The sequence below is a fragment of the Anser brachyrhynchus genome, assembly GCF_964034855.1.
Source record: "Anser brachyrhynchus genome assembly, chromosome: 1".
Lineage (NCBI taxonomy): Eukaryota > Metazoa > Chordata > Aves > Anseriformes > Anatidae > Anser > Anser brachyrhynchus.
In genome coordinates this window covers 143,960,211-143,973,573 of record NC_137694.1, presented here as the reverse complement: position 1 = coordinate 143,973,573, position 13,363 = coordinate 143,960,211, and the positions used below count along the sequence as shown (strand labels likewise).

Sequence of the window (13,363 nt, the reverse complement as noted above, 5' to 3'; positions counted from 1 at the left end):
GGCTTTGCACATTCTCCATTCCCTCTGCTAGCACCCGCTGGGAAGCTCACACTCCTACAACCCCTCCCCGGGATTGCTGGTTTCAGATGCATACTGCCCGCTTTTGCCTGTGATGAGCAACAGCTCAGGTCTTGGTGGCTAGCTCAGGTGCTCGACTAGCCAGAGGATGTTCCAACTCAGGAAGTCTTCAACAGGTCCAGGAGGACTGGATAAAACCAGCAGCTCTGAGCAGCAGCTGGACAAGCAGCTTGCTGGCCCCGCTAGCTTTCTAAGTTGAGCTACCCTCGGTATCTGGTACTTGCAGGGGCAGAAAGCTGCGGGGCTCAAGGATTTCAGATACCTTTGTCTGTAGGAAGCAGGTAAAACCATGAAACAAGTTTCAGCCCTTGCCTTCTGAAGACGAAAGTGAGAAGAAAGGCAGGAGGCCGGGAACACATGCTTCCTCCTCCTCCTGCAGAGACCAGCCTGTTCGGAAGGAAACGTCTACTGCTTATCTCCACTGAAGAAAACAGACACAGCCCATGGTGGAAAAACACGTGCAAAAGCTGACGAGAACCCCGCCAGTGCAAGCAGCGGCGTTGTATCAAACCTGCTCAGTACTCATGGCTTAGGACTTGGAAAGTCTTGATTTTTGTTGGAGCCGCGCTTTTATACCATGCGAGAATCTGGCTCAGGAGTGCAGCTCACGGTGCTCTCTTAGCAGTTAGTAATCCCAGCCACCAAAAATCAGGTCTGGACGGAGGTGGGAGGGCACACTCACAACACTTCCAGGCTCTCCTTGAGGGAACTTCTTCCTTCTGGGCCACTGGCCATTTACTAACATTCCTAATCTTTTCTTTTTCCTTTTTAAAGGAAAACCATAGTTCTCAAAAGAGCAACTTCACCAGGAAACAGGTCTTGAAAGATAAAAAGAAAAACAACAACAAAAGCCCTAAAAAGCACATGTTTACTGTCAAAGTCTCTACAAAATGATGAGATTTGACAATAAGGCTTTTGTTCTTACGATACATGCAACTAGGCATCATGCAGCTTGACTTCTGCAGCCAAGAGATACTCAAAATACTTTCCACATACAATAGGTGTCAATTTGACTTTATTTAAGGAAAAACGGGGAAAAAACAGTAATTTCCATAATACACAGAAGACAAGTTAGATAGCACTGCAAAAAAAAGGCTGAGTGTTTTACTTGTCACCAGTCTGCTTTGCAGCTCTACGATTAGTAATTTTAATGCAGTTTGTCATTTTGTATTATTGTTTAGCAACTTTATAATCAGCAGAGTTCGGGGTTATAAATCACAAAAAGTGTACTACTACTATGAAAAACTAAAAAACCCACAAAAATCACTTTCAAATAAACCATAAATATGTGATGCACATTAGTGTAACAAAACCATTTTTGTAAACATTTTCTCCAACATAACATGTGCATAAGATAAAAAATAAAAACACTGCAGTCATACAAGTTAGGGTTACTTTGACTTAAAGATACAGAAAATTATTACTTATTAAAGCTTAAAACTAAATCTAGGAGCTTTTCTTTTCTTCTTTGCTTACAAAAGCACTGTTTGAAGAGTTCGATGTCTGTATATGTAGTGGTTTTGTAATACTGTTTTTACCTTGCCATGTTGCTGTCCTGGCACTTCTGCGGAGGCGAAGGCTGCCGCGCGAGCAGCCAGACCGAAGGAGTTTCCCCCCAGGAGCCTCCAAACTTCAACAGCACGTATCCGTGACCTGGGAATCCCTACAGTACTGGAGCATCTTCCTCTGGGAGAATAGCATCGGCTTTCAAGGACTAACTTGATTTTGGACCGCATAGCGCTGGAAGAATTAAATCACGCAGACTGACATTTGATCAAACCAGCTTCGGTAAGCTACACTACGGGGCCGCTGTGTGATTACACCCACGTCGCTTCTCCGAGTCCCCTTTTAGTTCATTATAGTACAAAAAAAGTTGATCGTTCTTCTGGCTGAACGTGCCAGGCATGAAAAGAACACATCCTTCACCTTCAACGCTATCCAAAAGTCATACAGTTAAAAAAAATATTTCTAGGTACTCCTCTGCCAGCAAATGTAAGGCTTTCTCGAGTTTTGATTCTTTTGGTGTGTGGGGTGTGTGAGCGTGTCTGTGTGTGTGTGTGTGTGTACATGCACTTGTGGTATGCATTTACCACTCACTCGTAAACTGTCTGTGATGTTCACAGGAGAGTCTTCAGCAGAAGCGCTGCTCGGGTTTGCAGGGTTTACAGCAGTCGGATTGGATACCACAAGAAGGGTCGGTCGAGTCTCAGCTCTGCACAGCTCGTGCTCTCGGCTGGCCACCGACCAGTCACTCGAACGGTCGAGTCTGACTGAAGAAGACGTGTTTAAAAAGCCCTACCTGTCACGCCGTGAGAGAAAGTTAAACGCAGCAGAAGACAAAGCCCGTGAAACACTGAGAGCCTGTTCACTGAATGAACAGCTTAAGGCAGCTGTCAACAAAGTACCCCACCAAAGGAATAATAATAATAATAATAAAAAAAAAAGTAAAAACCAAACAAAAAAAATGGCTGAATCATGACACTGTGCATTATTACATCACCAACAGATTATTATACACTCAAGGTTTCTCAAGTAATGAACATGTAGCCATTAAACAAATTATTACTCTCAAGACATTTATTACAAATGTCAGAACTTATTCATAAAATAAAACTGACTTAAAAACAAAACAAAAAAAAAAAGAAAGAAAAAAGCCAGAGCTGGGATCTTACATCTAAACACAGGTATACGCTGTTTTTTATGAATAAGCAGTATTAACTACATTCTTAAAAGAGTTTTAGTGCATTGCATTCTTAAAAAAGAAAAACATCACCGCCCCAAAACGTTTCCTACAACATTTAACAGTTTATAGAACTAGCCTAGTTATTTTACCTGCCTGTTACTAAGCCCACATGTTAGAAGAGTGAAACCTCCGGTTTTAGGCTAAATTCGGACTTCTAGTAAGGATGAAATTGGTTCCAAAAAATGCTTGCTTTCCAAATTTAGTAAGCAAATTACATTAATCAGTGTCTCACTGCCATAACGCTACCACTATTGCCCCAATGGACCACTCTCTCCTCCTGCTGAAACTTGCTACACGATAACAGTCAGAAACCTTTCGATCTGGTAGTTTTGGTATTAAGATTAAATTAGACATTAATGGTTTTCATCTAAAAACGTATAAACTAAACCACCTCTTTTATTTTATGCATTAAAAACAATGAGGTAGGCACAAAAAATAAACATATGTAGTTTGGATTTTATTTCTTTTTTTTTCTTTTTTTTCTTTTTTTTTTTTTAGTTCTGCGAGTGCAGACTGTGGTAAAACTGTTGTTGCACTTCTAGGTTTAAACAAAAATTAAACCTTTAACTGAGGCAGTGCTAATACTGTGACATAACCAAGTTCTGGCCTAACACAGAATCATTATAGAAAATGAATGTTTTTTTTTCTTTATTTTTTGTTGTTGATTTTTTCTTTTTTTTTCCTTTTTTTTTTAATCATCTGCACATGTTTCAGGCAATACCTGGTACACAGAAAATGACTAAAAGTTATTGGCCAGGCCAAAATAAAACTGCAGAAACAAAAAAAAAAAAATCAAGAATTCCACCCCAACCCCTTCCCACCCTCCCTGTCCCCAAGAAGAAGTTATCCTAGTCACTGTGTCTTTCACATTTTATAAATATTAACTTCTTAAAACCTGCACCTTCCTCTTTCTCCACATATTGTCACATTACAAAAAAGAAATGTCAATTAAATACATTGTTAACATTACTAGATAGACTAGATCTGCCCTCTGTTTCAGCCAGTCTGACTCTCTACACCACTTCTCACCTTCTCTTGCCTGCCTCCTGTCCACTCAACAGCATGTTCATAAGTCTGTGTTTATTTTTCCTTTTTTTTTTTTCCCCCTCTCTGTTTTCACACTAACAAACAGAGTCCTTCAAAGCCTAGGAATCCTGGAGCTGAAGGGAAAAAAAGACCTGTAGCTTTCTAGCATGATCCCAAACCTCAAAGACTTTGTAGCACCTGATGGCAATATCTTTACAGCACCAGCTGCCTTGCAGCCTCAGTTGAAAAACAAAAAGAAACCTAACACCAGTGATGCCTGCACACACATTTACACAGAGTGCTGCTGCATTAGTGCAGGTCTGTACTCCAGTTGAAAATAATTCCGAGTTATGAAGATCTCAGACTCTGGATGTCAGCAATCCCTCGCCACAGCCCACTGCTTCTACCAGCTCAGAAGAGAAGTCCTGCCAAGGGTCATGAAATAGACTTGACTGCTTCCACCTGACCGCACGGAGGCAAAGAAGACCTGCAAAGAAAAGAGAGAGGGAAGTTCAACAGGTAGAGCAGCAGAGGCTTCAATTTGTCTTCACTGCCCGTGATATTTACGGTGCAATTACGGCTCTGTGCTGTTTATCATCTTGTCAAGAAACGGGGACCGTGGGTGGCTCATACCTTGTCATTGCGTTCACATAAGAACTTGAGTCTTTGTGCCCTTTTGTGCATGAACACACCGTCCAAGTGTCCAGTTTCCACTGATCGTATTTCAATTGCTTTTTCTCCCCAGCCCATAATCTGATTGGATCGAATATACGCTTTGGAGAGAAAACACAACACAACATAGCCCATTAGAACAGGTAGAGGGAAACACGGAGACTGAAAAAGCAGAGGAATATATTTACACACTCTACTTAGAAATGACCTGCATGTACATATTGGAAGTAAACACGCACACTCAGAGTGCTATTTTGGTCTTCAACATCTTCACAATGCCCACAAATCCTTTTTTTATTTAAATTATTTCCACGTGGGCTTTCCATGTCAGTAACATACTTCGTGCCTGAGCATTTATGACACAATGGAAGCTTTCCAACCTTCAATTAAATGGAAGGAACACTGAGTTTTACACAGTCTTTTTTCTCCCAAGTTTGGCAAGGAGACAGGTTAATTAGGTGTTGACAAGGAGAAAACAGAACCCGAGGTTTAAATAGACTAAGCCTATCCAATCTGGAACATCCCCAGCATCAGTTCGGTGTCTTAGAGGATTGTTTCCCTGACTTGAAGGAGTTTGGATAAATAAAGCAAAAAATCAAGCATTTTGCCTCAGAGTATCACTGGGGGAAACAGATTAGTATTAGAATGAGGAAAAAAATCTGTTCTTGATAGCAGTAAAAACTGAATACAGGAGAAAGGCACCAGCATTATGAAAAAGTATATTCAACAAGCAATTTGATCGATAGTCTTAGGAATTCTGCCAAAACTAACATATGGGAACTTAGTGAAGAATAAGCTGTTGCCTCTGATTTGTATGCATACTTAATAGAAAAATAAAAAGAATAACAACAGATCTTAGCATGGAAATTTTTATAAGATTTCATTTCATAATCCCTCCCTTTTTATGTTAATTTTTTCATATTAATTTTCATTTAAATTAAACCAAATGATCTACTACAGTATAAAGCACATCTATACCATCATACCTACCATTGTGCTGGATATTTATTTACTTTTACATATGTCGTGAGTGCTAAGTGGACCAAATAGTTTATTAAAATTGTCAGATGAGATGTTCAGATGATGCCAACTGCCTCCATGCTATTTACTTCACAGGCATTCCAGTTCCCAAAGCCTCTATGAATTGCCACTTAATATAACCTGCTTGCTTTCGGATCTAGTCAAGAGCTAATCACCAGCAGAGTGAATATGCACTGTATGAAACTTCTTTAAATTTCCTCCTCCGTTATTGTTCGCGTTACTCTAAGAGCTATCAGCAGTAACCTCCTAATACATGCATCCATTCCCAAACAAGCAAACCCAATGTGTCTGAACAAAAAACTAAGGTGTAATCACAGCCCATCCTATGCTCATCACTGCAATAAAGCAGCACAGATAGCAAGAGCACCTATATCAGCACTGTGATTATAGTATCATGCTAAGATAGATGAGCAAAGTGCAGGTAAATTAAAATAAACCCATCAAATCAGATATACAGGCTGTTATCAACATAGAAGCACCCGTAATAATATCCTACCTGTCTGCCTCTTTACATACCTTTATACTAAAGGGTTTTCATAAATTTGCTTCTGTGCAGCAAAAATGTTGTAGCAACTTACAAAGGCCCTGGTGTTTATTAAATTAGTTTTTTATTCCTGCACTAAACAACAAGTTTGTTTGGATTTTGTTCTACAAAACTCAACACAAAATAGATCCATATGACTTCTCTGCACTTAGTACAGCTGTTTTCCAGCTGTATTACAGCATCGCTGCCTCTGAATCTGAAGTCAAACCCAATGCATTTTCCTTCTGCCCACATTCACGCTCCCTTATGGCACAATTGCATTTGATTCTCTCAGGGCACTTACCAACTGAAGTTGGCATTTCTCCCCACTGCAGAACCACATCCTTGGTGATCCTTCCATATGTGTTTACATAAACTCCTTCATCCTCATAGCAGACCAGTAGCTCCATTCCATCCGTATTCGGGAGAATTATGATTGCATGAGGTTGGATACTGCTCTGGATCTACAGAAATAGAGAAGTAAGGCAAAAGTCATTTTATGCTTGCCATGTTGGCCAGCACCAGACCTGAGTGAGCAGCTCCCAGCCAAGGAGACATATGGACCCTGGGGACAGGACAGAGACTGAGGCACAAGCCCCTAAGATACATTCACTTGGACCCCTCCATCTGCTTTTCCACTGCCAGTGGCTGGCAGTGATCCACACGGACCGACAGACATGTTGGTCAGCTGAGGAAAGGGAGAGAGGGAGAAACCAGAAGGAAAGAAAAAAATCCAGCCCAGGAACAGCTCTTACATGTGTTGGTAGATAAATGTCATAGACCGATCCCGAATCCACATCAACAGCATGGAAGCCAGCACAGGAGCCATAGATCACTTTTAGTCTCTGACCCTCTTCTACTGTTAAATCCACCAGCAATGGCTTATGTACCAATTCCCCAAATGACTGTAAGACAATAATCAGTGAGATTTACTTTACTGCTTAGAACCACAAGGGTTTTTATAAAAATATGCTCTTAATGCACATATTATAGGTCTATTCCTCCAGCATGCCTCTGGCCTCCATTCACCAGATAGTTGGGTTAGCATCTTCCACAGACAAGGAGAGATTTACTTAGCACCCTGTTACATTTCAACCACATATTATTATATGCTATTTCCCTGGGGTTTGATTTAGTTGGTCTGCTTCATTTTACTAGTAAGAATTGCTTTCCCCAAAGTTCAGGGCCATTTGACACTCCTGTAGCGTTTACTTCAACCTGCACAACCGGCATTAACTGATTGTCTGCAAATCAGCCTGGTAATTACTCCGAGTCAGCTAACTTCATTCTTGCAGCATTCAAAACACAATAATGTTGAGCATCAGCTAATGATGCTCACATGAATAAGTTTCAACTCAGTTCACTTCTCTTGGCCTCATGGTTTATTTACAGAGAGGAAACAAAGCATTGGGATATCGTGTCATTTTGATCATTCACTTATGCTTGGTTACAACTTAGAGTTCTAGGTATACACTGCCTCTCAGAGCCAATCCACCGTGTCCCTTAACGAAAATATAATATGTTCGTGGCAGATTTACCAAAGAGCTTGTAACACAGCCATGATAAAATGTCAGAACAGTTTTGTAAAAGGGGTAAGTGCAACTTGGTAGGTGAAAATCTTACATGTGACTGACATATATTGTTACCTTAAAGGCCATAAATTTGTGGTATGGCTTTGGTGCCCATGCATAGACTTCCACAGAACTCTTCAATGCAATTACCAAGAATTTGATTCTTTCATATTTTACTGAAATTAAAACAAAACAAAAATCAATTCAGTAATCATACCAAAGTCATTTCAGTTACTTTAAGAAAGCAGAAAATGACAGTGTTTCTCCCTACTTAAATACCTTTCAAGGTTTTCAGTAATACTGCATTTTAGAATTGCTAATTCTATGTAGCTGAGAATTTTGACACATTTATGCCACAAAAATCATTACTCTTGTCACTAACTGAACCCATCACCACGCTTTCAATTACCTAGTCAGTACACACATATTTACACTTTTCTTTCCACATTAGACGGTGCTTGCTCATCAGGAAATCAGTTTTCAGTCAGGGACAATTACAATAAAACAAGCCAGTGGCTGTGGTAGAGTTTATTGGCAGTCACAATCACAGCGCTGTGGCAGTGGTATTTTGAGCTGGGGGAAAAATTCCCCAGAGAAAGGGAGGGAAAAGGAGGAACTGAAATGAAAAGCCAAGAAATAATAAAATAAGTCCATTTCAAAACCAAAAGGCAACTGTTGTTTTGTTGTTTGTTTGTTGTTTTTTTTAATTTGTTTATTGCCAAAAAGTTTTTGTTTCCAAAAACTTCACAGAAAAAGACTAAGTGGCTGCCAAAAACGTCTTCCTCAGCAGATGGTTTAAAGGAAACAGGTAGCTGACTGAATGTAAACAAGTTGTATCACCTGAACTTTCTCTAATTGACCTTAACCCTAATTCTCAAGTAAAACACAAGAGCACAAATCGCTTTAATGACAGTTCTGGTGACACATTTTACCTTCTGCCTAAAGAATGAAAAAGTTTTCAGAGGGGTTAAGGAGTCAGGAGTTTCTCTAGAACATTTCAGAAACAAAAGCCCAAAAGCAGATTCTCCCACAAAAGATGTAAAATTCAGTACTTAGCAATCTTTTTTTTCTTTTTTTTTTTTCTTTTTTTGGCAGAGACAAATGCAGCAATCATTGCTTTTCAGCCACAAAATGTTACTAAGCAGTGTTAGTGCAAAGATGTGAAAAAAAAATCACAGAATTTATCAGAAATAATAATGTGTCATTACATAGCTGATCTGCAAATTCTCAGATATATCTCTGTTCCCACACTCAAACAGTTGACAAATTTATCCATCGAAAAAAGCTCTGTTTACTATCACTTTTTTCAGGACAGGACCCACAAAGTCTAGAAATGGCCATTCACGTAATGCTGCTGGATCTGTATTTCCAGCTGCCATCTGGGTTTGTGTTGGAAGATATTGTGAGGACTTCCAGAATGTTGAGGTTTCTTAATCTGTTTCTAGTGCTCTTTTTGGAGGAGAGAGAAAAAAAAAAAAGGCATTATTTGTGTGACACCTAGAAAGCTCAAGAGATTTCTTCTCTCTCTTTACCTCAAGTTTTAGGGGAATATGATGATTTTCCAAAACAATGAGTAATTCCCTGCACCTCCACCTTCTGCCATTATTACCTCCCAACCAAAACTGATTCTGAAAAAGAGCAGGAGCGAAAAATCTCAGACTTGTGAGAACAATGCTTCTTTAATAAAAACTATTTTAATGTCTTTTAGGTACCTTACTATTGTACAAGTCTGTAGTTGTTCTCTGTTGGTAGGCAGTAGGGAGACAAAGCTGCTACTTGCTCCCTTTTACTCTGCAGGAAAGCAAGAATACTGAGCTATAAGTGCTAGAGGACTTGACACTTTTTCAGCAGACAAAAAAAGCCTCTCAACCTCCACAGCTGTACCGACTGAAAAATAGAGCTTTTGTTCAGTCTTGTCTGGCTCGCAAGACTTCTTGGAATATTTTCTTGGGGAAGAAGGGGGTGTTGAATAAAACCACCTTATCTGTGAAAGGGAACCTTTGATAATCTTCGCTCTTTGCTCTGGGTGCTATCTGGGAATTCACCCAAATTTTAAGTTTCAAAAGAGCAATTTATCATTTAGAGGAGCCAAAAGTTGCCTGAAGCGACCAAGATCCATAAATACCACTTCAGCCTGACGTCTGAGACCCCTGTTGCATCAAAGAGACAAGGAAGCAGCCAGTGCCAGCTGCCTCGGTGGCAGCCACCAGACTGCAGGCGCAACTATTCGCAGGGCTCATCCTTCTTGGGAACTGAGGCACAGCTGTCAAAGAGGCCCCTCACCACCTGAAGAAGTCTACTGTACATTTCTGGTTCAGAGGGAAGTTCAGTGCCAGGCTGCAACAAATCACTCTTCGTCTGGAAGAGAATGCTCTTTGTTTCTCACACTTCCCGGCTGGAAAGCCTCCTTTCAATAGCTGTTAATGTATTGTTAACAGGCCACTTCATTGCGCTGCTGACACCCTGGGGTGTGATCCCAGGGAAGTACATTATTAATTGTTTCTGGGGTCAAGCTCGAGGTTCAGCAGTCACTTCTGCGGCAGCTATTGATGACGCCCCACGAGCAGGTTTTTGCAAGAGCACATGTATGACAGAAGGAGACCGAGCTCAGTCCGACTGCTGCTGCTCTACATTGACTGACACAGCTTGAAAGGAACTGAGCTGGCACTTAGGGAAAAAAAACAAATCAAATGCAGCATCCAGGGTCCATTAAGATTCATCGTGAAACTGAACCAGGAGAAAGAGCTCTTAGTTTGCATCCCCACCTGCAGGGCAGCAGGATCACTGCATATGGCAAAAACGCGACGTGCTTCACTAGTTTTGGTGAAAGTTTCCACATCTAAACCCATTTAAAAAACTTAAGGCCACTCAAAAGGTGCCTGCCTAGTGAAAACACACTTCATCCCTGTAACCCCATAACTGCATTGCAGAGGATCTGAGACAGCATTAGGAAAGTTCATGAGCTAAAGGGAATCAATGAATCATCTGGAAGTTAAACATATGCTTCTGTTCCCAGATGCCTCCCCAAAGCTCGTGCACTAGCTGGGCTTGCTTTTTCCTCCCACTCTTTTTCTTTTTTTTCCTCTTTTTTCTTTTTTTTTTCCCCTCCAGTCTTAAAAATCTACTTTAAAAAGGAGATATTATTCACCCTGTTCCAGAATTTGATTTCAGCATGGTAAAATAACAGGGAAACCTGTTGGTAGAGAGAACGGCTGTTGGTTGACACGAGTCCCTCTGTCACCTCAAGGGTCTAACAAAGGTGCTGAAACATCACCAGCCCCCACTGTCCATGTCAGCCTTCTCCTGGAGGTTGCATCCACCATGGGAAGGAGACAGACTTCTCCTGGAGCAAGACACTGTGCTTGCTCCAGTTCACAACCCAGCATCCCGTTGCAAAACCTCTCCCATATTCAGTTTAACCCGCAGTAACTTGCCATCTATTCTGACACTTCACCAGAAAAGTTTGTCCTTAGGGATAAAGAAGACAGCCAGCAACAAAAACAAATCTTAAACCCACAAGCTGCATGCACTGCAGTTCTCTTTCACAGCCAGCTTTTATCTTGACAATTTGATTACCTCACTTGCCACTTACCAACTTTATAGTGCACACAGCCTTCCAAGTCGCCCACCGTCGTCCAACCCTGTTTCTTTTCTACTTCGGGATCATTGTGAAGAATTTTATTTCTTAACCACGACAAATAGTAAACTCGCAACTTGTTCTTCTTACCTAGCCACAGAGTGAGAAAGGTTAGTTTATCTCCCCAGGGAGATAAGTGCAAAAAAAAACCAAAAAAACAACCCTACCCCAAAAACAGAAAGCCCCACAGAACAAGCCAAAATCACAATGAAAGGAAAACTGCTGCAACCAGAGATCTCTCCCAGTATTTATGTCCACAACAGCTTTACTCCAGACTCCACCCAAAAATGTGTTTTCCTGATAATCAATAACAGAGATGCAGGGTAATACCACATGAACTGAAAATGATGAACTCTTTGGCTGTCTGGATCTTAGTACAAAAGCAGCTTCTGTGTGAAAAAGGTTATAATCCCACAACAAAAGCAACAGAGATTCCTGCACGGAGATGAAGAAAAAAACCCCAAAACATAGCTGAGTAACAAGGGCTTTTTTTTTTTGCACAAAACTCTAGGAGAGCAGCAGGCTAGAATTTGAGGCTCACAATTACCTACAGAGCCAGAAGAGAGTAGGGCTGGTGTGAAAGGAGGAAGAAAAAGCAAAGAAGAGTGGGGTGACAGGGTTATACATTACAATTTTTTTGCTGTTAGTGACCAGGACATTTCTATCACTTACATCATCCTCTCCGATACAAACCAGTCAAGTTTTACTAAGATTGTTTACTATTTAATTGGTCAAAAAGTATGCCAAAGAACAATTTCAGCATCTAACTGCTTTATACCAGTTCTGCTGTAAACAGAAATGAACAGTATCTGAAATTGCAGTGACAGAACTTCCCGTGGCTCACAAAAAATTCAACCCCTTGCTAAAAGCCAACAGCTGCCTTACAAACAGACTTGCCCTTCTGCTCCAGGGCTGCACACAGAAAACTGCAAGAGCTGTTTCTTCTTCCCAGGTGAGGGATCCAGCTGCTCAGGCTGCTCTGTCTTCAGCTGACATTACATCTCCCACCGTCTTTACAATACAATCCAGAGTCTAACTCGCAGTACGAAAGCATCTCCTCAAATGCAGAGCAAGGTTCACAAGTGATTTTATCAGCGGTTCTTTAACAGCTAATGGCCAACGAACCATACAGTGAATTGGTAAGAAGGTGGCCCTAATGCAGACATGCAAAGCTTGTATCCTCCTTCCTCCAGCTGCTTTGCTGTCCAAAGTCACTAGAGTCCCAGGGATGAGACTGGAAGCAAGGTAGAGAGAACTCTGCTCTGACTAAGAGCCACTCCATAAGGTCTCTGTGCAAGGAAAGGACATCAGAAATGCTCGCAGGGACCCCATTTGTCAGTGGAGTGGCTCCACGCCACCTCTTCAGCAGCCACTATGAGGATGCCCTGTGTCCGTGGACACTTGCTTCTCAACCCCTGGAGCCGAGAGGAGACAGCTGACCGTACCACAGTCGGTGCTGGGCTGACCAAGGGATGCAGTACCAGAAAGCCATCGCCTGGCAGGATGGGCCACCTGACAGCCACATCGAGCTACGGGGCAGTTCTCTTCAACTGTCTTTAACTTGACTTTGAAGCTTTAGCACAACGCCGACTGCTGCACCAGCTCATGGCTAGCTGAGCTATCTCATTTTGGAGCTGGGGATCAGGGGATACTGCTTACAGCAGGACACGAAGCCTGTGCACTGAGAGCATCTTGCTCTTCCCAGCTGGATCCACCCTGGGGTGTGCAGCTGGTACCGAGCCCCTGCCCTGACGGCAGAGGACTCCTGACGGAGCCAGGCGCCTCGGGAAAAGCAGCTGTGAGGGCTGGGGCACCACAAGTCCCTGTCTACCAGGAGACAAATTCTCTCCCAGATATTTCCATCATTTTAGCTTTCCCAGTAACTTAGTAAACCTTAAGACTCAGACCAGACAGTGCACATGGGAACTTCCCAGCACGTGGCTATTTTCTTCCGGTTCACATGATGAGCACCAGGGTACTTCTCTCCAACGAGAAACATAAAAAAAAAAAAAACAAAAACCAAAACAAAAATATTTCAAGTGTGTTCCTATTTTGTTTTAGTGTCTAGACCA

At 41.6% G+C, this 13,363-nt stretch overlaps 1 protein-coding gene across 9 annotated transcripts in view; it reads right to left on the bottom strand.

The window, feature by feature from the left end:
- Positions 1 to 1,076: 1,076 nt before the first annotated feature.
- The window catches only part of MAP4K4 (mitogen-activated protein kinase kinase kinase kinase 4), a 154,524-nt gene continuing 142,237 nt past the window's right edge, over positions 1,077 to 13,363 (bottom strand). For all 9 annotated transcript variants that reach the window (XM_080601453.1, XM_080601454.1, XM_080601457.1 and 6 more), the window contains 6 exons: positions 11,247 to 11,381; positions 7,730 to 7,830; positions 6,839 to 6,988; positions 6,388 to 6,547; positions 4,481 to 4,620; positions 1,077 to 4,334 (listed from right to left, as the gene is read on the bottom strand). In XM_080601453.1, the coding sequence (XP_080457579.1) occupies positions 4,251 to 4,334; positions 4,481 to 4,620; positions 6,388 to 6,547; positions 6,839 to 6,988; positions 7,730 to 7,830; positions 11,247 to 11,381 (770 nt within the window). In that variant the 3' untranslated portion in view covers positions 1,077 to 4,250. The remainder of the gene's footprint in view (positions 4,335 to 4,480; positions 4,621 to 6,387; positions 6,548 to 6,838; positions 6,989 to 7,729; positions 7,831 to 11,246; positions 11,382 to 13,363) is intronic.